The sequence below is a fragment of the Camelina sativa genome, chromosome 6, assembly GCF_000633955.1.
Source record: "Camelina sativa cultivar DH55 chromosome 6, Cs, whole genome shotgun sequence".
NCBI classification, from domain to species: domain Eukaryota; kingdom Viridiplantae; phylum Streptophyta; class Magnoliopsida; order Brassicales; family Brassicaceae; genus Camelina; species Camelina sativa.
Window position 1 is genome coordinate 22,915,756 of NC_025690.1, and position 25,336 is coordinate 22,941,091.

The 25,336-nt window shown below is 35.5% G+C and overlaps 3 protein-coding genes across 4 annotated transcripts; 1 reads left to right on the forward strand and 2 right to left on the reverse strand.

Moving 5' to 3' along the window:
• On the forward strand, positions 12,248-13,467 carry LOC104793047 (putative methyltransferase DDB_G0268948). 2 transcript variants are annotated; one of them, XM_010519322.2, is made up of 2 exons: positions 12,248-12,517; positions 12,645-13,467. In XM_010519322.2, the coding sequence occupies exons 1-2, from the start codon at positions 12,344-12,346 to the stop codon at positions 13,323-13,325; spliced, it is 855 nt and encodes a 284-aa protein (XP_010517624.1). In that variant the 5' UTR covers positions 12,248-12,343; the 3' UTR covers positions 13,326-13,467. The 2 variants fall into 2 exon arrangements, with proteins under 2 accessions (XP_010517624.1, XP_010517625.1); XM_010519323.2 differs by having other exon boundaries at positions 12,253-12,493.
• Positions 14,546-18,090, reverse strand: LOC104793048 (65-kDa microtubule-associated protein 5-like). Its single transcript, XM_019226766.1, has 7 exons — positions 17,377-18,090; positions 16,816-17,019; positions 16,466-16,706; positions 16,193-16,398; positions 15,541-15,696; positions 14,894-15,444; positions 14,546-14,781 (listed from the first exon to the last, which is right to left on the reverse strand). The coding sequence occupies exons 1-7, from the start codon at positions 17,518-17,520 to the stop codon at positions 14,739-14,741; spliced, it is 1,545 nt and encodes a 514-aa protein (XP_019082311.1). The 5' UTR covers positions 17,521-18,090; the 3' UTR covers positions 14,546-14,738.
• LOC104793049 (probable calcium-binding protein CML35) lies at positions 24,346-25,321 on the reverse strand. Its single transcript, XM_010519330.2, has one exon. It carries the CDS (start codon positions 25,191-25,193, stop codon positions 24,519-24,521), a length of 675 nt encoding a protein of 224 aa, XP_010517632.1. The 5' UTR covers positions 25,194-25,321; the 3' UTR covers positions 24,346-24,518.

Consider the following 25,336-nt stretch of genomic DNA (forward strand, 5'->3'; position numbering starts at 1 on the left):
TTTTTTTTTTTTTTTTTTTTTTTCTTCTATTATTATTACAAAACGGTAGTATACAAGAATTAGTTTTATTATTTGGTCATTCGTAAATAAAGTTTTCTTATTTCTTCCCAGTGAAAATTTACATTATTTTGCTAAAAATAAGATCTCATATTAACGTCTACGCCTTGTCAAAAAGGTCATTTTAGTTATTAGAACTTTTATTTTTAGATGTAATGAAAAAGATGATGGAATGAAATCTTGTACGAACTATATATTTTGTTTTGGTATATCTTTGTTATTTACGTCGTGCGTTTGAGGGGTGCACGTGCGAGATGATATATTTTGAAGGAAAAAAAAAAAAGCTATTTGTTTGGTAATTTCAGGGTAAAAAGGAAAGTGAGAAAAAATAAGAGAAAAAAGAATGACAACACACAGAAGGGCACTGACAGTCGTATGATAAGGAAGTGGTTCGATTTGACGTTTGACTTGTCTTTTCATTCTCTCTCTCTTCTTTTCAATTTTTTTCCTTTCAACCCATCTTAAATTGTAAATTGTAGAAGCATTTCTTTTGTCAAACACATGAAAATATGGTTTCTTTTCATTATTAACTCAGTGAAATTGATGTTTGTGTATATCGAAATTAATAAATATCCTATTTATCGGGTCTTTTTTCTTCACATCTTACATGTCATATATGTGTGTATGTATATATATAGGTAAAAGTTTGAAACACACACTTGTCGTGATTGGCCTAGATTGCGTAAGTCTTGTGTGTTGAGTTTTCCCATTCTGTCTTAGGTCAATTATGCTATTCATTTAATGGTCTTTTACACTATTACTAGCTAGGATTAGTGTTTTTATAGAAGACGAAACATATATTTGGTGGTTTTCTAGAATTTGGATAAAGTCCTCAATGTTTTCACCTAGTTATTTAACCTGTTGTTTGTTAATAGCTGAGAGCTTATACATTTTGAATAAATACCTTGCTGTTCTATATCTACAAACTGTAATGAAAAATACATGAATATAGTTTGGAAGAAATCACAGGTACGCAATTTTATTTTCTATCTATATTTTTTTTTTTTAAACAAAGAACAGAAGGTAAAATATTGGGTAGTCATCTCAATTAGTTACCAGAGAGTAAATGGGAAAGCGGGTCCTGGTTTTGACGGGATCCTAAAGTTTTTGCTACCTACTATTTGTATATCTTACCCATCTTTAGTTTCCTTAACACTCATTTTTTCTGTTAAAGATTCCGTCACACTCGGTTTATTTATAGTTTATCATATATCTATAAAATAAAAATTTTTATTCAATAAACTTTTAATTTAGTGTAAAGTAATTAATTGAAATATTTACAAGAAATACAAAATGGTTGGAAATTATGTTTCGCTAATGTGTGTTTTCACTAGGCCTGGGCATTTGGATATCCGATCGGATTTGGGTTCGGATGTTTGGGTTTTTGGATTTTCGGATATAGAGATATAAAATCTGATCGGGTATTTTTTAATATCAGATCGGGTTCGGATCGGATGTCTTCGGGTTCGCGTAATTTTGGGTTACCCGAAGTCATAAAAAAAAAATCTGTCTTAAAAAAAAAAATACTTTCTATCTTCCTCTTCTTGTTTCCTTCTTCTTCATCTCTTTTTTCAACAAAAAAACCCTAGATTTGTTTATCCATGGCCACTACTTCAAAAATTAAATCCTTCAAATTCCCTACCAAATCTAATATTTATAGCAAATTATACGATATGATTCATATTTATTTTCCATCCTCACTCACTCTTCAAACCCCACAAACTATATTTTTTTTTATAGATTTGATTGTCATGTTTCTACTAAAATTAATTTGGGTAATAAAAAAAATAAAACAATTATGGGTTCTGTTGATTGAGAAAGAAAAAAATAAATCAATTTTAGAATACATAATTATATATATATATATATATATATATATAAATAATTAACGTTTTCATACTATGACATAAAACTAAGGTTGCAAAATGGTTTATGATAAACTTCTAAATGCCTAAGGTACTGGGTTCAAACCCACTTAGATACATTTTTGTATTTATTTCGGATTAGTTCGGATATCCGAATTTCAAAGAAACTAAATCCAATCGGGTATTTAGTACTATCCGAATCCGAACCGAACTGTCTATTTCGGGTCGGGTTCGGATTTCAGATTCGGTTAAAATGTTGAGGCCTAGTTTTCACCCAAACTATATAATCCATGTTATTTAAAAAAATGGGTTAGGTCTATACACTATACTCCATCAATAATAATTTAGTAAAAAGAGACAAAGAAGACTCCAAAAATGTGAGCATAATTAGAATTAGTCTTTACTCTACATTAGAGTCCATTTTAGGCTAAATCCTTTCTAGTGACCCGACAATTCCACCTATCTTTAGTTATTGTATTGAAATTTGATTATCTTTAAATGTACTCACTAATTATATAAATTAAAGTATATACTATATGCTATTGCATATAGATTCTGATGATTACGCAAAATATGTAGCAAAATATTTTTTATGATCAATGATTCTATGTGCATGTTTACGATCAATAATAATCCAAACATAATTTAATTAACAATGAAACCCCACATTGTGTGTTTCATATTCCATATATGCAACTTTCTGAAAACTTTTTTAAAACATATTTAAATTTATTCCCCATTCCTTTTTCTTCCCCTTTCTCTTTTCTTTATCTTAAGAAATTATTTTTCTGTCATTTGCTTACTTTTTGTTTTCCATACCCCGACAGCATTAATTATTTATTATATTACACGATTAAGGGAAAAGTTAAAAGATGCCACCTAAACATTTATATATTAAATAATTAAAATTGATACGTGGAGAAATATTGATCACTCTATTCCTAAACTACTTAATTTTATCCACTCATACAATACTTTTTTTTCTGTCATTTGCTTGCTTTTTTTTCCTTTCCAAAACACTAAAAGCTTACAGTCTTCGTTTTTCTTTACAAACTTAAATGTATAATTAAATAATATTTAAATATATAATCGAGGTATGTGTGGATTACGTGTATGAATAGTTAGAAAAATTGTACTAATGAATTATCTATAATAAGAACTCAAAGAAACAAGTGAAACTATTCACATGGCTAATTAATCCTGTTTAATTTGGCAATCTTCACTGTTACAGAACAGTGAACAACTAACGAAATGCTATATGAACAACATGGTTCCACACTATTTTAATGCATTACCAACTTTGACACACCAAACATAAATATATACATTAATTTATTAATAACTTACAGGAAGCCAATGGCCCAACTATATGCGAAGATTATGTATCAGTGAATCTTAGACTACCTTCGAGAGTTTGCTAAAAGTCCGTAGAAAGTTTCCAATAGTCAAGTTATGGAAAATAAATCGAAGAACTTTAATGACATACTCCAAATACAACCAATGAGAAAGGATACATCAGAGCCCCATCATTTCCCTAGCATGCTGACATACTCTCTAGGTCTAGGAAAGTGAAAACTCTAATAGTTTGAACAAGATTTGAATTAGCTAAGTATATTAGATTTTGTTGGAAAATACAAGCATATATATATATATATATACGTGTGGTTGGGTGTGTATTATTTCTCTATATATATGTATGTTCGTGTTGATACTTTTCCCAAAAAGATGACGACATTTTTGAAAGCAGCCGAAAATAACATGAACCCCAAGAAGTTCCACTCTTCAAAGCCGTCTTCAAGTGAAACTCCTGAAGCTGAAACATCAAATTAACAAATTTATATAGGTACCAAATAATTCATATTTAGGTGTCCACCAATAACCCATGTCTATGCTTTGAATGCAAGCCCATTGGCTGAGGTCGCTCTGACTTTACTTGTAGCCTACAAATAAAATTGTAGGGTTCTTGCGTATATGATATAAGTATATTATTATAGGTATGTATGTGTATATGGCCACAATGGATTCATATATATGTACGAATATATACACAATATATACATAATTTAAAGAGAGAGAGAGAGAGAGAGAGAGGAGGAATTTTAAGTGAAACCCAACTGAATGTTATGAGCTGGTGATTCAAATGTTGATGGAAAATCCATAGAGAATGAGAAGTGGATGAGCATATAAAATTAGGTTTTTTTTTGTGGAGGGAGTTGGGTCAAAACACCACCGCTCAAATTCTCTTTTAAGTGGTCGTGGTGGAAAATATATATGATTGTGATGATATTGTCTCTCTTAATGTTTGTGTTGAAGAAAGTCACCAAATATGCTCTCCATTTCTACCATCCATTCGACTACTCCAAAGATCAAAACCTAAAGTTATAGAAAAACACACACAAGAGAATCGAACTATCAGTCTATTAAAAGATAGTCAAATTATCTGATATTTAAATTCTTGAATACCAACAATATGTGGTTTTATACTGCACATTAATCTGTACATATCGCCAGTTCTTGAATAATAGTCTAAAAATAGAACCAAGCTTCAATTCTAGATAATTATATATACACACTAAAGTTTCTCTTTAATTATAGAATCGAGTTATCGCTTGATGTAGACAGAAGAAAATGATCCAATTTTATAGCAATCCAACATTTTTACGAATTCAAACTCCATTAACCTAATATATATATATATATATATATATATGCACGCTGTTTTTCTGGTACTCTTTTGGTGATAAGATATTCGATATCTCGAGGAAACTTTTAGAGTTGACAAAAGTCACTTAAAAACATTTGACCAAAATATTTATATATTGGCCACATGATTATTATATTTAATTCTGGTTTTTGTAACTTTTGTAGAAAGTCCAATATGCTTCAGTTGTTGCAATGTACTAACATGGTCGTTGCCCTAAATCATTGGCGTTTGATATATACATCTACTTGACATTCCTCAATTCGTCTTTTGTCTTCACAGCTATCACATCAACCCGTCTATATATCGTGTGCACCCTCCTGGCCACCTCCACATATTAGAATCGGTTCTAGAATTTTTTTTCTTTCTTAATGGGATTTTGGAAGGATTATACGTCTTCATTGGATTAAAACAGTTTACCTAATAATCTCCAAGACACTTCGAATCGAATCCCTTGCAATCAACTTGCCTAGTAGTCACACGAACCGACAAAAGTGTGTATGCGTAGTTGATTCCAGTTAAGAATATTCTTGCAAATTTCTCATAATACTAGCCACTAGAGAAGAAAAGAAAATGCATAGAGATATTCAAAATATTAAAATATTTTTCTCTGCCATATATCATCTTCTGCGTCACTGCGTGTAAAATAATAAAATACAAACTATATCTATAGTTTATTTATAATGATATATGTTTTGCAATTTCTTACCAAAAATAATATGACAATTTCAATTAAACCTTTATAGTCTGTAATTAATAATAACAGAAGAAGAAATATAATTAGAAAAGATCTCTCCAAGGCTTGGTACATACAACAATGAATGAGGAGTTTTCTAATATCAATTGAAAACCAATGAAACCAACATTTATATTTTTCAAAATCATATAAGTATGACCAGTAAATTATAGAAAGTATAAAACCCAAATCAATTTAAATTAATAAAAATTATAGGAATTAACGTATCTTCTGATTTTCATTTTTTTGGAATTTAATGGTCATCTTCAGCACCAAGATATATATTTTGGTGATTTTTGTTAGTGTTTTTGGTTGCTAGTTGCTACTATCCAGATTTAACTCCGCGCGCATGCATCTTAACAAAAATTTATGTTATTTATAATTTTATATTTGTGTTACATATGATGTTGAAAATTTTAAAATAGAAATTTCTCACTAATGATCGTTATAAAAGTCTGTTAACCAATTCTTATAACTTGGTGGGTTTCAATAGTGTATAAGTGTATAACTGATGTCAAATACTAATGTTTTACTGCTATAACAGAGAAAGATAACAGAATACATCATTCTTGAACGATAGGAAACGAACCGTAGTAATAATTATTGATTCCATAAGTAATCTTGACTCTTTTTCAAATCGTTACTTTAACCACTTAAAAAGCAACCAAGTACACATATACATGAGCTATTATAACATTATATATGCACTAACTTCATGATGTGCATACGACAAAGTAGTGACATATTTGTATTATGGGGTACAAGACAAGGCCCTCGCTCTTAATGTCATCCAGATGGAAGATAAGGACAAACTAATCCATCATTTCTAAACCTCTGTAAGATTTTAGTTTTAATTGCAATCTCACACTAGAGTTAAAATTGTATTCCGATATTCTACAGTTATCTTCACGAAAAAAAAAAAAAAAAAGAAGAGGAAAGCCTAAAGATTTATTTTTTTTTATAGAAATTTAGTTAGATAGAATCATATAAATGATCAAATGGGAAGAAAATAATCATTTAAGAAAACTAGAAAAATGAGTAGATTAGGCGTATCTTTCTTATAATGGGAAAGGGACTTGACAGGAGAAAGCAGATGAAAATTAAAGAGGAGCACACACTTCACACTTGATGAAAAGAAGAAAGTTTGAGTTTTGGAAAGCATTTAACAATGAATTAAATAAACCATAATAGTATTAAGAGTCAAGTGGAGATTCTTTTGTGTTGTTAATTTGATAATCTTGGTCCCATTGGCCACAAAAAGTTAAATTAGTAAAATAAAAGGAAACGTTTAAAGTTGGCATTGAAAAAATAAAATAAAAAACAAATTAAATATTATATTCATATTTAGTTCACCATCACTAAAATTTTATTTCATGGATCCCACATTATATTTTCCTTCAATCATCCCAAAAAGAAAATCTTTGGCAATTGTGAGAATCAGATGCAAATAACACGACACAAAATATTTGAAACTAAACCATATTTATCATCATACCATAATATATTTGTATAATGTACACATATATATATCCTAATTATATAGAATATTATATATATGTGTATATATTTTGGCCCAGAAAAAAAGGTAGGGGATTCAAAAAAAAAAGGTGCTTGAGTCATATTGCAGGCCTTTAGGAGACCAGTAACCCATCTGTATATAAATTAACACCGAATGCTAAAAGTGCTTATTGTTCAATTAACAATGGAAAGTTACCATATCTATATATTTACATGCAATTTCACAATATGTATAAATGTTGCATGTGAGTGTAAAAGGTAGACAAGGAAAGCTGGAATTTACTAGGTTATAGATTGCTGCAGAAGGAGTGTTTGTTAAGGATTGCAGGTGATTTGAATTATGCAGAAAAAGGGAAATTTTACACAAGTGGTGTAGCAGTAAACTTAAGTTGCTTTTTTCAACAATTAAAACATTTTGTTTAGCGTATATATATGTTCAATCCAAGTAAGCGAATCAATCTGAATCTAAAGGGAGAAATATCGTTTCCAAAGATCTTTTTCTTTTTTCTTTTTCAAAACCCTAATTAAGCTTCTTTTGTTTAATGGTAATATTCTTTCTATATACGAAAAAGTGAAACGAAATATTTTTCTATACATCTTTTAGGTCCAAATTAAAATGAACTTTTAAGAATGATATATGTTTGCGACTGTTAGTGCGGAATTTAGCACCCCCGACATACCGATCTAAACCAGAAAGATAAATTGATTATTCAACTGGGAATCCGGTTAAGGATCTTAACTGATGATCTACATGAAGGCATGTTCGGACAAAGAGGCTAAGCCCATCAATGAGAAGCCAACTTCGGACAAAAATGAAAGTTAATATATTTTGTGATCAATGAGACTGTATAAAAGGGGAGAGACCTCTCCATTGTAAAGCATCCAACAATTAATACAAAAAACCCTAATTTTCTACTTTTACTTGTTCTTAAGCGGAAAATCCTAACTTCTTCCTCAAGAGATTTTTTTCCCCTTTTGCTTACTAGTTTTAATCCGAGTTATTTGAGAGATTATTTTATTGAATTTGTTTCCCCTTTAAACAAATTCATTGTGTGAAACCCAATTTCTACAATTGGCGCCGTCTCTAGGGACCCAAAATCGTCTTTACAAGTAAATTTCTCAAGAACTAGCAATAATGTCTTCGATGACCAACACAGAGGCAAATCGCACTTCCTCAAGTGTATCCGATGTCACGGGCCTCGCGTTGTCTCAGGATAATGCCGCTGCACGGGGTGATGTTCCAACTACGCAGGGCACCGTCGTCTACGTCCGTCGCAACGCTACCAATTCAGTAGATCTGACCGACAGCCACACCGAACCCCCAGCTGAGGACGGTGTCGAAGATGCCCTTGACCAGGGGATGGAGCGTACCCGTGAACGTTCGGACGATCTCGAAGCAGAACGCTCGAACGAACATCCAACGAACCGGAAGACGACGCTCCTTACGGAACAGCAACCTGGTGTCCGAACCGAGGATTCCTCTGATCGTGCGACGATGCCGGTACCAATTCCGCAAGTTGTCTCCATGGAAGATTTCAAAATCTTGTTCGGTACCATGACCAAGGAGATCTACCAGATGATCTCCGACACTAATCGAAGAGTCGACGCTGTCGTGACTCAGACAGCTCTATCACCACTTTCCACGGAGCAATCGCCCGCAACCAGGAGAAGCGATCTCACGCGTCGTCTCGACTTCTCAGACATACCGACAGTCAATCAAGCGGAACGAGGAAATCCTCCTCCCTTGGTGACTTCGGTCATCCCACCGACGGGTCCAAACTCACGGACCCGCGAAACCCCGTTTGTCCAGGCCACCCCTTCGACAAGCATGGGACTCTACCTCGAGATTGAGGAAATCCAGTCGCAAATCCGTGGCATGAAGTCTCTCCCCTGGGCGCTAGAGAAAGGGCCAATATAAGTTAAATGTAGCAAATGTAGCGGAATATCCTGTATAAAATAAGAGGAATATCGTTTTCCAAATGTAGCACAATATATTCCTATATGGGTCTAACAAAACATTAACAGCAACCTAATTAACCGGTTGAGCCAATCAAATTGGCCAAATAAAAATACTCATCATAACATAACATTAAAATGTTTTGAAACATTTACAATAACACAACTCTTAAAATATGTGTAACGAAAATTTTGTTGGGATGCAAAATGATAAATGACAAGACAAGACAATGGTGTGTTTTATTGCATGTGAAGAGATGTGATGTTGACTTTTATGACTTGACCTCTCAATCTGTCTCTCTTCTGCTCCTCTCTTACTTATTTTTTTTTCTTTTTTCATTTTCTATACTTTTTCACTAATCCGAACATTTTAAATAGCTAACAAAAACATCATCCCTCATTCCCTCTTAATTTTTTATAATAGTAACTTTTTATTATCAAAAATGCACCAAAACCAACACGCACATACAGACATGCATGTACATAGAATATAATCAATATAGAGTAAAGTTAAAATCAAATTTATATCGTATTTACTATTTACCTAATTTTATCTTACTTTTGGAACATATTTTCTTACATAGCCGAGAATCTTGAGTACCATTGACTTCAATTTTCTAAATCAAAATTAATAATATTAAAACGCTATTTTATTTAGTAGGCAATAATTACATGAACTTTTTTTATCTATCATCTATCACATGAGAGGTCTCTTCCTACTATACGATTATGCGAAAATAGCGGCTTTCAAAATAACAGTAGTACGGCCGAGGCGTCTTACTTTAAACGGACTCCGTTTACTTCAAGTCCGTCTCAATTTCCGACACGTGTCAAACACACTTCACTATCATCTGACTAGCAGCTGCTTCTGCTACCACTCCCTAACTCAATATTCCAAATTTAATACAATAAACCAATTTTGCTCTGTTTAATGTTATTAAACATCATTAGTCACGTAAACGTCTAAGACCAAACTTTTTTAACTGTGCAATCGAAAAAACCAATTTTGCTCTGTTTAATGTTATTAAACATCATGAGTCACGTAAACGTCTAAGACAAAACTTTTTTAACTGTGCAATCAAAAAAATAAAACTATACTATTATTTCATATTATACACATTATCAAATGGTAGAAAACCTACACCAGATTTGTTTTTTGCAATGACCTAAGTCCAACTTTTAACCATGTGTTGAAAGCGTCCATGTTCACGGGCCAGCTAGCTACTTAAATATGATTAAAATTAGCACTCTTAACTGAATTAAACAGTAGTTATACATGCATTATACTAAATGATCCCGGTTAGAATGTAAATAATATTTTATTTGTAGAAGCACTGACTTCCACATGACATGATTAGGCCTACAGCTTAAGTCTCAGTCTCCGTTTCATGCGTCTCTCTCACTCTATGTTAATGTGCAGTGGTATTAAATGAATAATGATGTGAGTGAGCCTTTGCATGTATAACCAGAGAGAGTGAGAGACCTTTGTGCTGAACCAAAAGCTCTCACGAAAATTCCTTTTGTTTCAGACGATAGGGAGATAAAGAAAGAGCTAGCTAGAGAGAGAGAAAGTGACAATTGAAACTTGGGAGTTGGAGTTAAGCTAAGAGATGCCTGAAACTTTCTGTTTGCTCTGATGACTGTGACCATTGGGCTTTGCTCTTCCCAGGGTCTTTCTTGTCTTTTCATGCTTTTATATGTCGTATTTTCAGTTAACTCTAGTTTATTTATTCTCTCATCATTTACACTGTATATATATTGCATAAAATATTATTTGGATTCGACTAAAGTTTTGCAGTTTTGCTGTGACGCTCTAATGAAATCATCTCAATATCTTCAAATTATTTGTTTGACAAGACATATACTTGCATGTTTGATGTGAAATCATAACAAGAAAAACGTACTTATGTGTACACTCAGTAACAATTTTGTTTGCTCTTGATATTATCTAATCTACCTAGCTAAAGGAAACACATTCTTATAGATCAATATGCTTTTCAAATGAAACTAAATATAACTAGACACAATGGCCATAAAATGTTCGACGGGGAATTTTCTTTGTTTTTTTTATCAACCTGCTAGGTCATGTAAATAACAAATAGTTAATGGAAATCTATTGATTTATTTGAAATAGGTAATCTACTTTACATTTGAGAGGCGTCAAAGTGCTTTGCAATCATTATATGTCCTAACATTTGGGGTAAAAGAATTATGTTATTCTTAATTAAACCAAAAAAATTTCAATAGTGTTTTTCTTATGTTTGATTTTGTTATTAAGAGAACAGAATGGTTTCTAATTAAATACATGTATAATGTATATAAAGTGTTCTATGCAACTCTCTATTAAAAATTGAAGTGTTATATGCAACTGTATAGTTTTAATTCCAAATCAGTTGTAGAAGATAGATAAAGGTTTATCTGATATTAATACACTTGACCGATAGAAAATAACTATTCCCATATATCAAAACTTAATCCATAACAGCATTCTTATTATTTATTTTGAATTGCAGTACCCCTAATTATATAGTACGTATGTATATAGTAAATGTTTTTATGTTGTACCACAATTATTCAACTTTGATAACTTTGCACCATATGGTTCACGTGTTATAAAGTTGTTCTTGATTCCAGATATGCTATCAAAGTGTCGATCAATTTAGAATCCAAGGAAAACCCAAAAAAAAAAAAAAACTTCATAAAGTTAATTTATAAATTATTAAAGTTAGCATAAACTATATATAGTAATGTTGCATTTGTGAACTAAATAAATACAAAAAAAATTCGATACGTAAAATCAGATAAAAGAGTCAATGACTCTCAATGGTGAAACAAGTTGGTGATTATATTAACTTTATTTTGTAATCGAGGGGCCAAAGAAAGGTAAAATAATAATGGCCCGACAAATAAAAATTCGACATGATTTAATTAGGATTTACCATTAAATTTGGTTGTCACTTTCATAGACTTTTTTCACTAATTTCCAGATCCCCCACACTTTACCATTCTATTTTTGGGAATTTTTATTATTCTAAATTCAAGTATCAGTTTAATCGTTTATTAATCTCCTTTTTATAAACTATTTGCCACCCACCTAATTTTATTTTATTTTTAATTACAGTTAGAAATTATTTGGCAAGAAATTCCAAATTAAAAAAAAAGGTACTTCCAGTGATATGATGATATCCAAATATGCCTTTCATAAACTGATTAAATGGGTCATATGGTTTTTTATATTGGGCTAATAAAAGTCCATAAAAGCCCATCTAAACTAACAAAGCATATACATATATTCTCCTTATTAACAATAACACCTTCCCGGGAAAGTCACTGTTTCTGATCAATTCAAGTTTGACCCTCTTCCTCTCGAATCCTACTTCTAACGTATGATGATAGATACATCGAATCCTTCAACCCCCCCCCCCCCCCCNCCCCCCCCCCAAAGTTAAAAGGTTAAAAGCTTTTGCTTGTTTGAAGAAACAAAATTAAACATACGGAAGAAAAAAAAAAATGGCGAAATTATTCATCAAGCAAGCCGAGCAATACGCAGCAGCCCGACCAAATTATCCAATCAAACTCTTCGAATTCATCGCATCTAAAACACCGTGCCACGACCTTGCTTGGGACGTAGGCGCAGGTAGCGGCCAGGCCTCACGATCGGTAAATTCAATTCCCAATTTTCATGTAATTAGTCTTCAATTTTTTTTTTGTATCATTCAACCTTTATCTAACTATATCATGTTATGTGTTTGATACACTTTTGATTCAAATATCAATTTGGACTGTTGTTACTAATTTTAATCTTTCTCAGCTAGCGGGAATATACAAGAAGGTGATTGCTACGGACACGAGTTCAAAGCAACTTGAATTTGCTGCAAAGCTTCCCAACGTCCGTTACGAACTGACTCCGCCGACGATGACTACATCGGAGATCGAGAAGCTAGTGGCAACAGAATCATCAGTCGATTTAGTCACAGTCGCACAAGCACTTCACTGGTTCGACCTCACGACTTTTTACAGCAACGTGAAACACGTGCTCAAGAAACCAAACGGGGTGATCGCCGCCTGGTGCTACACCAATCCGGAGGTCAACGCCGCCGTGGACAAGGTTTTCCAGCGGTTTTACGACGAGAAACTTGGTCCTCATTGGGATAAAGCGAGGCGGCTTGTGGAGGATGGGTACAGAGGAATTGAGTTCCCGTTCGAGAAGGTGGATGACGATGACGATGATGATGATGAGTCAACGGGAAGTCAAAGTCTTCCGGTTAATAAGTTCGTGACGGAGAGAGAAATGGTGTTGGAAGAGTATATGACTTATCTGAGGTCAACGTCGGCGTATCAGACGGCTAAGGAGAAAGGTTTGGAGATTTTGACGGCGGAGATGGAAGGAGAGTTTGCTGATTCTTGGAAAGAAGATGGGATTGAGAAGAAAATTGTTAGGTTTCCGATTCATTTGTTGATCGGAAGAGTTGGAGAAGGCCGTCGTGTCTGAACTCTGAGTTGATGATTTGTCACAAACACTTAGGCATTTCGTCGAACACTTTGTGGGTCTGTTGTCTCACCCAAGAATACATACATTTGCTTAGATATTATATTTGGATTTAATAATAAAACGTGGGCTGTGTTTGTGTTAATAGATGAGAAATGGGACATATACTCTCCATGGTTAAGTTAAATTAGTTATATGAAATTGTTTTATAAATTAACAACAAAGAATTGGCCATATTGACAAGTTCTTGAATAAGTTTACAAGTGTGTAAAAAGAATATGTTGTTGTTATTTTTTTTTTACTTTGATGATATAATGAACAAACACGTCAAGAAGCAAACGCTGCATTATTGATTATAATCAACCCAGTTAAAAAAAAAAAAAAAACAATTAGAGATGGTGGCAGAATTGTAAGTGAGATACAGTAAGGGTAATCAACCTGATGATAGCAACGGGGAGCCCAAGGGTTAAATACTCCCGGCCGAATCCTGCTCGGCCAACATCTTCTCGTAAGAAGCAACAATCGCCAAAATAAGTTCCGTGGCGGCGAGACAGCAATCCTCCTTACTCATCATGGTTACTACTTTGTTGCTCTCTGTCTCGTCAATGGAGAGCCCGAGATCGGAATCGAAGAGAGTCCCTACGGGATTCCTCCTGCCGCTTCTTTTCAACGAACAAAAGCAGTTCCTCCTTATTCATGACTACCTTTCTGCTCCCCGTCTTACCCATGATGGGCGAGCCAGAAATAAAATCCTTAGGGTTGGTTGAGAGTTCCATGGATATTTATTTAGGATTACTGGGCCCAAAATATTATTTTCTTCTGCTTTCTCCATAAATGTTGTTGGTGGGCTCTACGCTGTTCAGTCCAGGAAGAAGCAAACCTGAGTATGTCATTTGATAATTGGGATGATATCTCTCTCTGTATGTTGCAGCAAAGTCAAATACTGTAGTAGTAGTATTGTTATATTTTTGGTGTCTTGTGATGTCTTTATTTTAAGCGGAGAAATTGCAATGCTTCAACAAGCTTGTCTGTTAAAGCTGATCGATATATTAAGCATTGTAAGATACTTATCTAAAAACACTCGGTTTCTAGCAGAGACTTATTAGTACAACAACTCCTGAAATGGCAACGGGTTGGCAAAATCACTCACATTCCATATCTTTATGTGCAGTGGCAAAAGCTATATATAAGTCTCTGAGGGAATGACTGAGGGAGAATTCAACTGAGGCCACAAATTCATTTTAATATGCAATGTGTCTGCTTTATTACTATAGTAACAAGTTTCTTGAGACAAATGTTATTGTAATATATGGAAACTCTGGGTTGCATTACAATTTTGTGTCAAGATCTTGCAGGAGACAGACTTGAAATTTCTCTTCTTTCTTTTTGTTTTCCATCAAACTCCATCTTGGCTCTTCATATATCTCTCTTCATTGTTATACCTGCATCTGCAAAGCAACTTTTGGAGGGGGAAGGAAGCATAATCCAATGAACCCGAATCAGTTTTAGAGCTTAAAAAAACTTTCAATCCGAGACATCTTACCTCAACTGTTTTCCTCTTGTACATTTACCTGTCGCTATAACCAGTTTCCTCTATCCCAATTTCTTCCTCTTCACTTTTCCTCTGTCCATTTTCTTCCTTGTCTCTTGACTCTCTTCTTTGCCGAGAACGTTCTAGAGAATACCTCTTATACTCATCAGCACCAATATCTAGACCACCGGCAGACTTTACAATGTTCTCAAAGTATGGTATCACCGTAGCTGCAGCTGCTGCACTACCGTAAGTGGCTAACATATGTTCCTCTATTTCTGGGAGAGAGTAAAAGCTTGCAAAGAGCTTCTTGAAGTCTTCAAGAACTTTTAGAGACCTTTCATTACCACTGTTCTGATATGGTTCCTTCCAACTTTCTATCATCCTAACCGCATACCCCACGAACTCACAGGCGTTGGCCTCATCTATCTGTTCGCAGCCTTCTCCCTGCGCATCTGGATTAACTGGTTGTTCTCCTTGCAGGATCACTTGCTTTCCCGGCTGTAGCTGCTCTGCCGGATCAGAGACCCGTGTCCTGTCTATGGCCATGCTTTCCTTCAGGGCATTCAGTCTTTGCACTTCATCTTTAGCCTACGAACAAAATATTAGAGTTGGGAAGAAAGTTACAGGGACATATCAAAATAGATGAATATGATATGTAACTAAGGGGAAAAATGGTCGCATTACCTCCCGAACAATGTCCAGACCGAGGCACCCTTTGTCCAAGGCATCATCAGCTGCATGAGAGAGTAAACTACTCAAACGGTCAAATCTTCTCCTCTCATCCACAGGTGTTTTCATTAGCTCCCACAGCTCATGCATGTTTCTTAACAAACCCCGTAACTGAAAGAAATAAGAAAATTAGATCATCAATCCTAACTAGCCATGGTTTGCTTTTGTGGATTTCCGGAATTTCTTCATTCCAGTGAAAAATGGTACAAGGCTACTGAATAAGAAAGTGATTCTCCTAATCCTGAATGCTATAATGAGAAATCATATATATATACAATAAATCAGCAAAGGTCTTGACTGCTGATCTGACATGCATGTTACTACGTATGCTCATATACTATATTTTTTAAACGAAAACAAAAGACTAAAAGGTCGCAAAGTGATAACAATGTCTAAATTTTGTCAAACATATGCTCGGGTGCTTGATGGGAGAGCTACATAAGCAGCACTCAAAATTGGCTCGTGAAGTAGGTAAGAAAGTGAATATTCTTTCTCAACCCAAAATGTAAATCAGCAAACTAGCTCATATGTGCACTACTCTATCAGGATAACAAATGGATAATGCAAAAATCTATGTCAAAATGGTTCCCAAGTATTTATTGATCACCTGAAGCAGCCTCCGACATTTCTCCTTCTTCTGGGACTCTACAAGTTTTGTCAATCTAGCAAGAGTAGCATCAGAGACGCTCTTTGATACCCCGGTCAAGCTTTTATGGACTTTAATCAAGGCCTCAGGGAAATCAAATGACATTATCTCTGACAACTCATGGATAGCACTGAGATGAGAGTTGACTTTCTGCAGCCGGGCAAAGCCTGAAATTGAAATAAAGGTAAGTACATAACCACAAAATGTTTTGAAACAACAACCAAATGTGTACACATATATATAGGATCACCTTCTCATTGTGAAGATATTGCAGATGTGCTCTAAGTCCATCCAAATTTATTTGGGTCAATTCGCCAGAGTTACCAGGATAATCATTTCCCGCTATGTGAGAAGAGATCTCTGCTATTTGTGTCAGTATCCCAGAGAATTCTTTCCATATTAGATCTTTCTTCATCCGCAGATCTTCCAATACAGGCTTTATAGTAGAGATGCGATGCTTTAGAGAGCCTGCTTTCTTCACAAACAGAGGGGAAAACAAAAAAGGAATAACAATATAAGTAAGAAAAAAACCATGTTTGCTCTTTGTGAAAGAAACATATAGTGATGCTAAGAGAGTACCATACCCATGAAAACGAAACTTGTTCACCAAGTGCAGACGTGAGGCTGGTAACTTCAGCTTCGGCTTCAGCTAACGAACGCTGTAACTCAGCTCTGTACTTGCGAGTTTCCTCAACCTTCTTAGTGTATATATCCAGACATTCCTGCTCAAGTTCTAGCGTCATCTTAACTCTCTCATTGTAACTTTCACCAATATCGATCCAGAGGTTCTACATCAGCACAAAAACAAATTCCAAACTAATCAAGGAACGAAAGAGACAGTTATCAGAAGAAGGAATCAACAGAAAGCAATCAGATCAGAAGCATGAACCCTAGCAAAACAAATTTGATACTCAATTGTGATTAGTTCTACATCAGCACAAAAACAAATTCCAAACTAATCAAGGAACGAAAGAGATAGTTATCAGAAACATGAACCCTAGCTAAACAAATTTGATACTCAATTGTGTATTAACTCGCCGGAAATCACATTCGCCGGCAATTCAAAAGGCAGATTAACTCGAAACAATTCGGGGAAATTGATAAGCTACGAAAAAAAGCGAGAGATCTGAGAACATTAGAGTTACCTGCAACTCCTTAAGAAGGGAAGAGCGAGCGGTCGCGGTGGTGCCGGGAAGCGAAGCGCGACTGGTGATCGAAGAATTAGGCGGTGGTGCTACTTGTTCCGGCACCGGCAGATCTACTAATGGTTCAAAATCAGGATTCTCCATCCCGGAACAGAAGGAACAAAAATGCGAATTGAGCAGCTCCTCAAGAAGGGAAGAGCTAGCGGTGGTGGCGCTATTTGTTCCGGCGCCGGCAGACCTAGCGATGGTTCAATTTCACGGTTCTTCATTTCGGAAAAGCAAATCGATCTTGGAGGAGCAGAAGATTCGAAAATGTAACTGCTTCTCTGCGTTTGAGTTTGGCGCGATGATCAGAGAGAGAGTAGTAGTAACACATGTTTTGAATTCTTCCTTTGGATCCTGATGGGCCTTTCATATTTACTGGACTCTGAGCCCCTTGTTTTATTAATCCTCTCGCCATTCGCAATCGCACAAATGGCGGCGCCCTTGAGAACGAGGATCTAGTGACGGGTAGTCTCGGTGGGAAATCAGGGAAAACCGAACCGACTGTTTCGATGTTCGGTCACCGGCAGCTGATTCGAGGAACGCCGCATCGTACTCATAATGGACGACCTCGACGGCGACGATCGTTTCATCGAAGTCTCCGGTGCCGTTGTAACTGAGGAAGAAGAAGAAGAAGAAGAGGAGCATCATGATACAAAAAGGAAAAAAAGAGAAGCATTTTAATCTAGGGTTGAGTGAGAGATTAAAAAGGTGAATTCAATTATAGGCCTGACCGTAGGCCCATTAAGAACTTCTAATGAGCCCTTTTTTCACCGTAGGCCTACAAAACATAAAACATGAACACGGGTTTCTCTTTCGTTTTGTTAGATAAGAAATGGGAGTATGGGACCGTAAGTGATGATGTCGACGTTAAGAGAAACCCGTGTTCATGTTTTATGTTTTGTAGTTCCAGCTTCCCTGGGGATCTAATCTTTCCCTGAGCCACACACACCGCACGCAGCATTTGTCCTATTCTCTCTTTACCGCACGCGTAAACTACACAACAATCAAAATAGTTTCCAAATTCCAACTCTAGTACAAAATTACACTAACTTATGGACTATTACATTACATCTCTGTTTCACAACACAATTATACCTTACTAGGGTTGGTATGATTTGGGAGTTTTAGTGAGGATTTGTAACTACGAATCTAATTTTTTACTGTTCTTATTTGTATCCCAGTTGTTTTGTTTGATACCAACAATTAAACAACATTGAAAGGAACATACATGCCTATCATCCATCAGTCTCGATGATGTTTCGTGGCTATTTCTATCCAACAAAATGCCAAAACACGTTCACACTTCTCAGAACTTGGAAGATATTACAAGCAGCCAAGTATACAATAATACAAATGTGTGTATTTATTTATATATGCGTGAGCAGACGAGGAAGCATCCCAAGAACTTTCAAACTTTGTAGCTATATGAAAAGTCATACATCAATGTCGATAGATCCAAAACACCACTATTATTGAGAAGTGCAAAACCAAAATCTAAAATACCATATCATTCTTGTTTGAAACATATAAAACTCTATGTAAGAATATTCAAAATTTAATCATTTTACCGAGAGTTAATCTCGTTGAGTCATTTCCATGTCATTAAGTATACCATTCGCTGACTAAATAAAGAGAACCATGTGGAGTTGTACCCTATTCTAATCAACAGAAATCTCATAAACACTTAATAATAGAAATGAAAGTATTATTGAACTATACTTTCATATTATTTCTGTCGTCCTTAACATTAAAGAATTCATAGAAAGCATTTATACCTCCGGCAGGGAGTTTGATTCTTTAAGCTCAATCATGTTTCTACGCGTTGCTTCCTACAAATTTAAATGCATTGATAAAGACCATTTACTAACTAACCAATTAAAAATTCTTGTGGTGGTTCGAACATTCTACACGTATGTGTGTGGTTAGGATTCGAGTCGGCTTTTATTGTTGGACCTTGTGGTGCATGTATCTTTTTTCGTTTACTTCCAATTTAGAATTCGGCGGATTCTATTAGGATTTTGAGTAAATAATTGCTTGTAAAAGTAAAATATATTCGCATATTTACCAAAGAAAAAGAAGAAGAAACATTGAAGATGGGGAGGGTCCATACACTCTAGACCACGAGTCGAGAGTGGAGTACAGTTGGTTGGTGCACTTGCTCTTGACAAATGCTGTGGACATATTCCCTCCAAAATTTAATTACCATTATTCTTTTTCCTTTGTACCTAAAACTATACACCAATCAAACATCGTTAGAAAGTGTGAAACGTTTTCGGTAGTTAATAGTACATGAAAAGAGATTGTTGACCAAAAATATTTCTGTAATTAGAACGTCGACCAAAACATGTATGATGTATAGTCTAAAAGACTTATATGTGGCTAGATCTATATGTTAAAGTATGAGAAGACACAAACTTTGTTAATGGGATTCAGATAACTTACATCCGCGGGACCAAGTCCAGAATTCATTAGCTAGAAAAATTGCATTATACAATTGTATCTGATGGGGCAACGTCACACACCATGTGTGAACCCTAAGGCGCACACCTCTTTATGAAAAACCCTCTTGATATTTATAAGAATTGCTCAACCCTAGAGTTGACAACTTTCCTATTCTAAACCGGTAAACTAACATATTTAGATAACTCCTAAATAGAACTAATCCTAATTCCATAACTCGGTAGGATAAGTATAGCTTGCACCTGAAGCTATCTTCAAGCTTATGCCAACATTCTCCCTCTTAAGCTTGAACTCTTTTTTTTTTCAAAAACTCTCCTGCCAATGAGATCTCTCATTTCTTTAAACTTGTTTCTTCCAAGTGCTTTAGTCAAAATATCCACATTTTGCTCACTCCTGGGAACATGCTCGACTTCCACTATCTTCATCGCCTTCATTCTTCGATGCTTATCTTAAACAAGATTCAACTTATGAAAAATCTTTTAATACCCACAATCTCAACGGAGACTTAATCGATAGAGACTTCACCTTAGTCTTTTTAGTCTTTGTGAATGTAGCTGACACATCTTAGATTGATCCCAATCAGCTTCTCATAGGATTTTTTTCAAATGAGCTCTATATCTCCTTGCAAATTTTCTTTGAAAACTTATGACTGAACTTATGATAGTAACTGAGAAGAACCTCTTGTCCTTTTTCATCAAAAGAAATCTTCAAATACTTCAACCTTGATGATGCAGATCATATCTCCTTGTCCCTTCCTTTTTTTCCCAAACAACTTAACTTTTCCTTTGTGATCTCTTTTAATCTCTTCAACCACACAATCTTCTTTATGAACTTTGTTAATCACACATACATGTTTACAAGCTGACAAGATGATCATCTCTTCTGAAATTATGCTCTCCAATCTAACCTTCAATATATTTTCTTCACAACTTCTTGTTTTGAGACAACTAAAATTCTGCATTTTTCATCAGTTCTGATGCAGAGCATAATGGAGTAGCAAACCAACCCAGGAAATTATGAAATTTTGTGGGAATATCAATAACAGTCATATGAAGACACGGGAAAAAACATATCACGATTTCCATCTACGGTTTGAATGTTACGGCTATTTTCCCAGAACAGATCCGGAATGATGCAACCTGCAAGCATTCCAACTTTGAAAGCAACTTCCCAATAAACCACAAGGAATCATATGACAATCTTTATAACATTGGAAAGATCTCGCTCTCAAGTTTTCAGAACACCTTTTGTAGCTTCAATAAGAGGTCTGTATCAATAGTAACCGAAGAAGAAAGTACCGACCCTAGAAAGAAAACAGTTCTTGAATCCCGGAAACTTCTTCCTTTCATCATTCTTATGATTCCTCTTCTTCTTCTTGCATCTGTTCACTCTTCTTTTTGTTTCTCTTTTGTAGGATTAAGCAATGAATCAAATTCCAACACTCCCTCTTGATTCATTAGCTGAATTCCCAAAGGTCAAACTAGGAAATTTGATCCCACACGCTCCTTCTTCTCGATCGGTTTGTGAATCTCTTTCACGTCATTGGCAGAAGTCGTTGGTGAGTTCCCTTGCTCTCTCATTGCTTCAATCTTCACAAGCTTTCAGTTTGCTTTGTCATACTCTCTCTATCTCAGATCTCCCTCTTGCTCTCATTCTTCATGAATTTTTATTTCCTTCTTTCTTCTTGTGCAGGTGCTTAGAGTGGAATAACTCTTGTTTCCCTCTTCAATAGAGCTGATGATTCACGTCAGTTTCTTCTGGTTAGTCAAACCCTCACCATCTCGATTGTTCTTCATGGAGACTCTATGCTCTCCACAGTCCACACACAGGTAATTCACTTCTCTCTCTTATTGATTGTGTGTCTCAATAAGGCAAACATCCGAGCCACGACACACATATAACAAATCAAACAATACGTCAGCTGACTTCACCTGAGGAAACGAACAATCAACAACAATCCCAAAAGTCACATACGAAACTTCTAAATCTCCAAATCATACCCCACACAAGCTTGTAACACATTGACTGGCTTCTTCTTTTAGAATTCACAAAAACTGATCAACCACCAATTCACAAAACTGATCAACCACCAATTCACAAAAACACTTCTTTGCTATGCGATTCCAATCAACACCTTGCATTGTCCAGTGACCCTTTCGACACCGTTGAACCATCCACATCGTCTTCTTCTTTGAACTCTCTGATGCCTTTCATCCTTACTACTAAATATCTTACTTCCAAACCTTCTCAACCACAATTGAAAGATTTTCAGCTGAAGATCCAATGAGCACTATCGGTTATGCAACTTAGCTGCTACCGCAAATCTCCGGTCACCTCGTTTCACTCCATAAAAAAGAGCTTCTTTCCTGATTTCAAATTTAATTTACAATTCCAAAAAGTTATTTTGCTAGCAATATCTTAGTCTTCGTCTCTCTCTAATGGTTTCATGAACTTGTGCCAATCTTGTTATAAACCTTAATTCCTCTTTTCTTAGTCAAAGACAGCTACATCCTTACCTTTCAACCCTTTAAACCACCGATGTTTTCTCACGTCGCCACAAGACCTTTCGTCGAGCCAATCATGAACTCTAAATCCTGACAAGTTTAAGAAATCCAGGATTTAAAATTGCCTTTATCGGTTGACGAAACGAAGAGAAGAAGACTCTCGACTACTCTCTCTATGTCTCTTAGAAGCTGCAATACACTTTTCAATCACCTTCTCACAATAGACTTTTCGATCGTGGGCTAATTAAATCAAACATTGGCCCAGTAAAAGGTTCTTCTGACCAAACCTAAGTCGGTAATATAACATGATCCTCCTATTTTCGGTAACAAATCTGACGATGACTCTATAAACTCCTGACAAGTTCAACACAATTTCATCTTTCTTCTCCATCTTTTGAAACTTTTATGCCCACCGTTGTGGCATGTATCCATAATTTGAGTGTCTCCACTTGATCTTCACAACCCTTCGAAGTCAAGCCTTCAATTCACATCCTCAATCAGCCACAGTAAACCAAATCTTTCCTCCAAGTCTTCTACTCATAATCCCACATGAAGCCTTTAAACCTTGAAACCAAATATATCTCCAAAAAACAAAAAACATCGGCTTCTTCTTCTATATATATATATATATATATATATATATATATATTTTACAAACTCTCTTCCATGTTATGTCAATTCACTTCTCCATCATCTTATTCATAATTGATCATCCAAACATGAAATGTCTTTGTTCTTCTCTTCACCCTCAACAAACAGAGGACCGGATGCGATGCAATAGTTTTCTTCATTAATCTGTAACTTCTCTGCACTTTTTTTTTCTGGTAGACATTGAAGCTCTATATGAACCTTGCTTTGTCTTTACTTGGATTCTGAAATTTCACACAAATCAGAATTCTCGATCTCTTCCTTACACCATCATGAACACTTTTCTTCTCTTTCGCTTCGGTTCTCTCCTTCTAGCCACAAATCCAGGACCATACCCGAAACAAGAACATACCTCTATCGAACATAGCTCTGATACCAAATAAAAGACTTATATGTGGCTAGATCTATATGTTAAAGTATGAGAAGACACAAACTTTGTTAACAAGGTTCGGATAACCTATATCCCCGGGATCAAGTCCAGAATTCATTAGCTAGAAAAGTTGCATCATACAATTGTATCTGATGGGCCAACGCCACACACCTTGTGTGAACCCTAAGGCGCGCACCTCTTTATGAAACACCCTCTTGATATTTATAAGAATTGCTCAACCCTAGAGTTGACAACTTTCTTATTCTAAACCGGTAATCTAACATATTTAGATAACTCCTAAATAGAACTAATTCTAATTCCATAACTTCAAGTATAGCTTGCACTTTGAAGCTATCTTCAAGCCAACATAGTCAATAGTCCATAATAATTTACATCAAATGTGTGATAACATTATGAATACAAATTCTTACGAGAATATTATCTTCTATACTTTTTTTTTCCCACGAATATTTTATCTTCTACTGAGAATATTGAAGTTTTCTAAAGTGAGACGATTGATTGGTCCTAGACTCCTAGCTTTCAATTTAAAAGCAATTTGAACTATAAACCCAAGAACCACTCTGAGTCCTTAATCATCTCAATCTCAAGAACAATAGTATTCGATTGAGATGAGTAAAGGATTTAGCCAAAAAAACTAATTAAGAAAGAGATAATGTATGCTTAATAATTGGAGATAGAGAGAGCTGATTGGTAGATTTCGAGTGGTAAGGATTTTAAGCCGTGATCTAGTCTTTCTCCTTCTCATCTACTTATTTTAGCCACCTCAAACGCATCATCAAGTTATTAGTAGATAATTACTAGTCGTTTCACCTAAAGACAAATCTTTCAACAAACGGATGAGTGAAACTAGAAACATTTGTTCACATTAGAGAGACGTCTTGTTTAAATTTTTATAAAAGATTTAAGTGTGCTTAATTGCCGTCACGAAATTAATTAATTAATTAATTAATAATATCCCAACCGCAAAATAGAGATTAGAGTAAAATAAATATATTTGTTTATATGAAAAAAAAGAGAACAAAAATAAAAAGAGCAAATATAGTAATGTCACCATCATCAATCAAACAAAATGATACTAATGATACTAATGATGATCAGATCATTTCATCGCTGGAGGAGGAGCTGCTTTGAAGCTCCATCATGCGGCAAAAGTCTTCGAAGCAAACAAAACCGTCGCCGTTTCTATCAACGGTCGCTATCATACGCACACACTCCTCTAACGTGCACCGTTCGTCTCCGATCACTCCAAAGACTCTGTGCAACTCCTCCGCCGATATTTTCCCGTTACGATCCGCGTCGAAGTACTCGAACACCTCTCTCAGCTCCTCCGTCTCTACAGATCCTTGGCCTGACGTACCAGCTACACGGCTAGCAAGGTCTTCGAGGCTGATACAACCACCATCGTCGTCTCCGTCTCCGTCGACTTCTTTAAGCATCAAGCTAACCTCTTCTTGACTGGGCGGTTCAGGGCTTAACTTGCTAAGAAGCGCAGCGAGATCTCCTCTAGAAACAACGCCGTCATCGTCACGGTCGATGAGTTTAAACGCTTGGACAAGCTCGGTGTAAAAATCTCCGGAGCTTTGAGGGAGAACACTGATGGGAGTAGCGGTTGGACCTGGTTTGATGAGGTTTCCGTAGGATCCATCGGAGGAAGAGGAAGAAGCATTTGAGCTGAAGGAAGAAGGCTCAGATCTGGAGACTGAAGCTTTTGATTTGGAGCGGAAGAGACGTTTTGGGCTGATGCGGCTGAGGCTAGCGGCGAGCTTCATTATCGGAGAAGAATATAAAGAGAGATATAGAGAGAGAGAGATGAGTTTTGATTCTTGTTGGCTTTGATCTCTGGTTTGAGAGGAAAGAACGAGGAAGGAAGGGTATTAAATGGGAAGAGAAAGAGAGTAGCCATGGCAGCTTC

What these genes read in the sequence shown, in the direction of transcription:
- LOC104793047 (XM_010519322.2), top strand. Translation starts at nt 12,344, where the DNA reads ATGGCGAAATTATTCATCAAGCAAGCCGAGCAATACGCAGCAGCCCGA. An exon ending in ATTCAATTCCCAATTTTCAT is followed by an intron (nt 12,518 to 12,644) that starts GTAATTAGTCTT and finishes AATCTTTCTCAG; the next exon opens with CTAGCGGGAATATACAAGAA.
- LOC104793048 (XM_019226766.1), bottom strand. Translation starts at nt 17,520, where the DNA reads ATGGAGAATCCTGATTTTGAACCATTAGTAGATCTGCCGGTGCCGGAA. An exon ending in AATGTCGGAGGCTGCTTCAG is followed by an intron (nt 15,697 to 16,192) that starts GTGATCAATAAA and finishes TATTTCTTTCAG; the next exon opens with TTACGGGGTTTGTTAAGAAA. An exon ending in GAAACTGGTTATAGCGACAG is followed by an intron (nt 14,782 to 14,893) that starts GTAAATGTACAA and finishes CCCCTCCAAAAG; the next exon opens with TTGCTTTGCAGATGCAGGTA.
- LOC104793049 (XM_010519330.2), bottom strand. Translation starts at nt 25,193, where the DNA reads ATGAAGCTCGCCGCTAGCCTCAGCCGCATCAGCCCAAAACGTCTCTTC.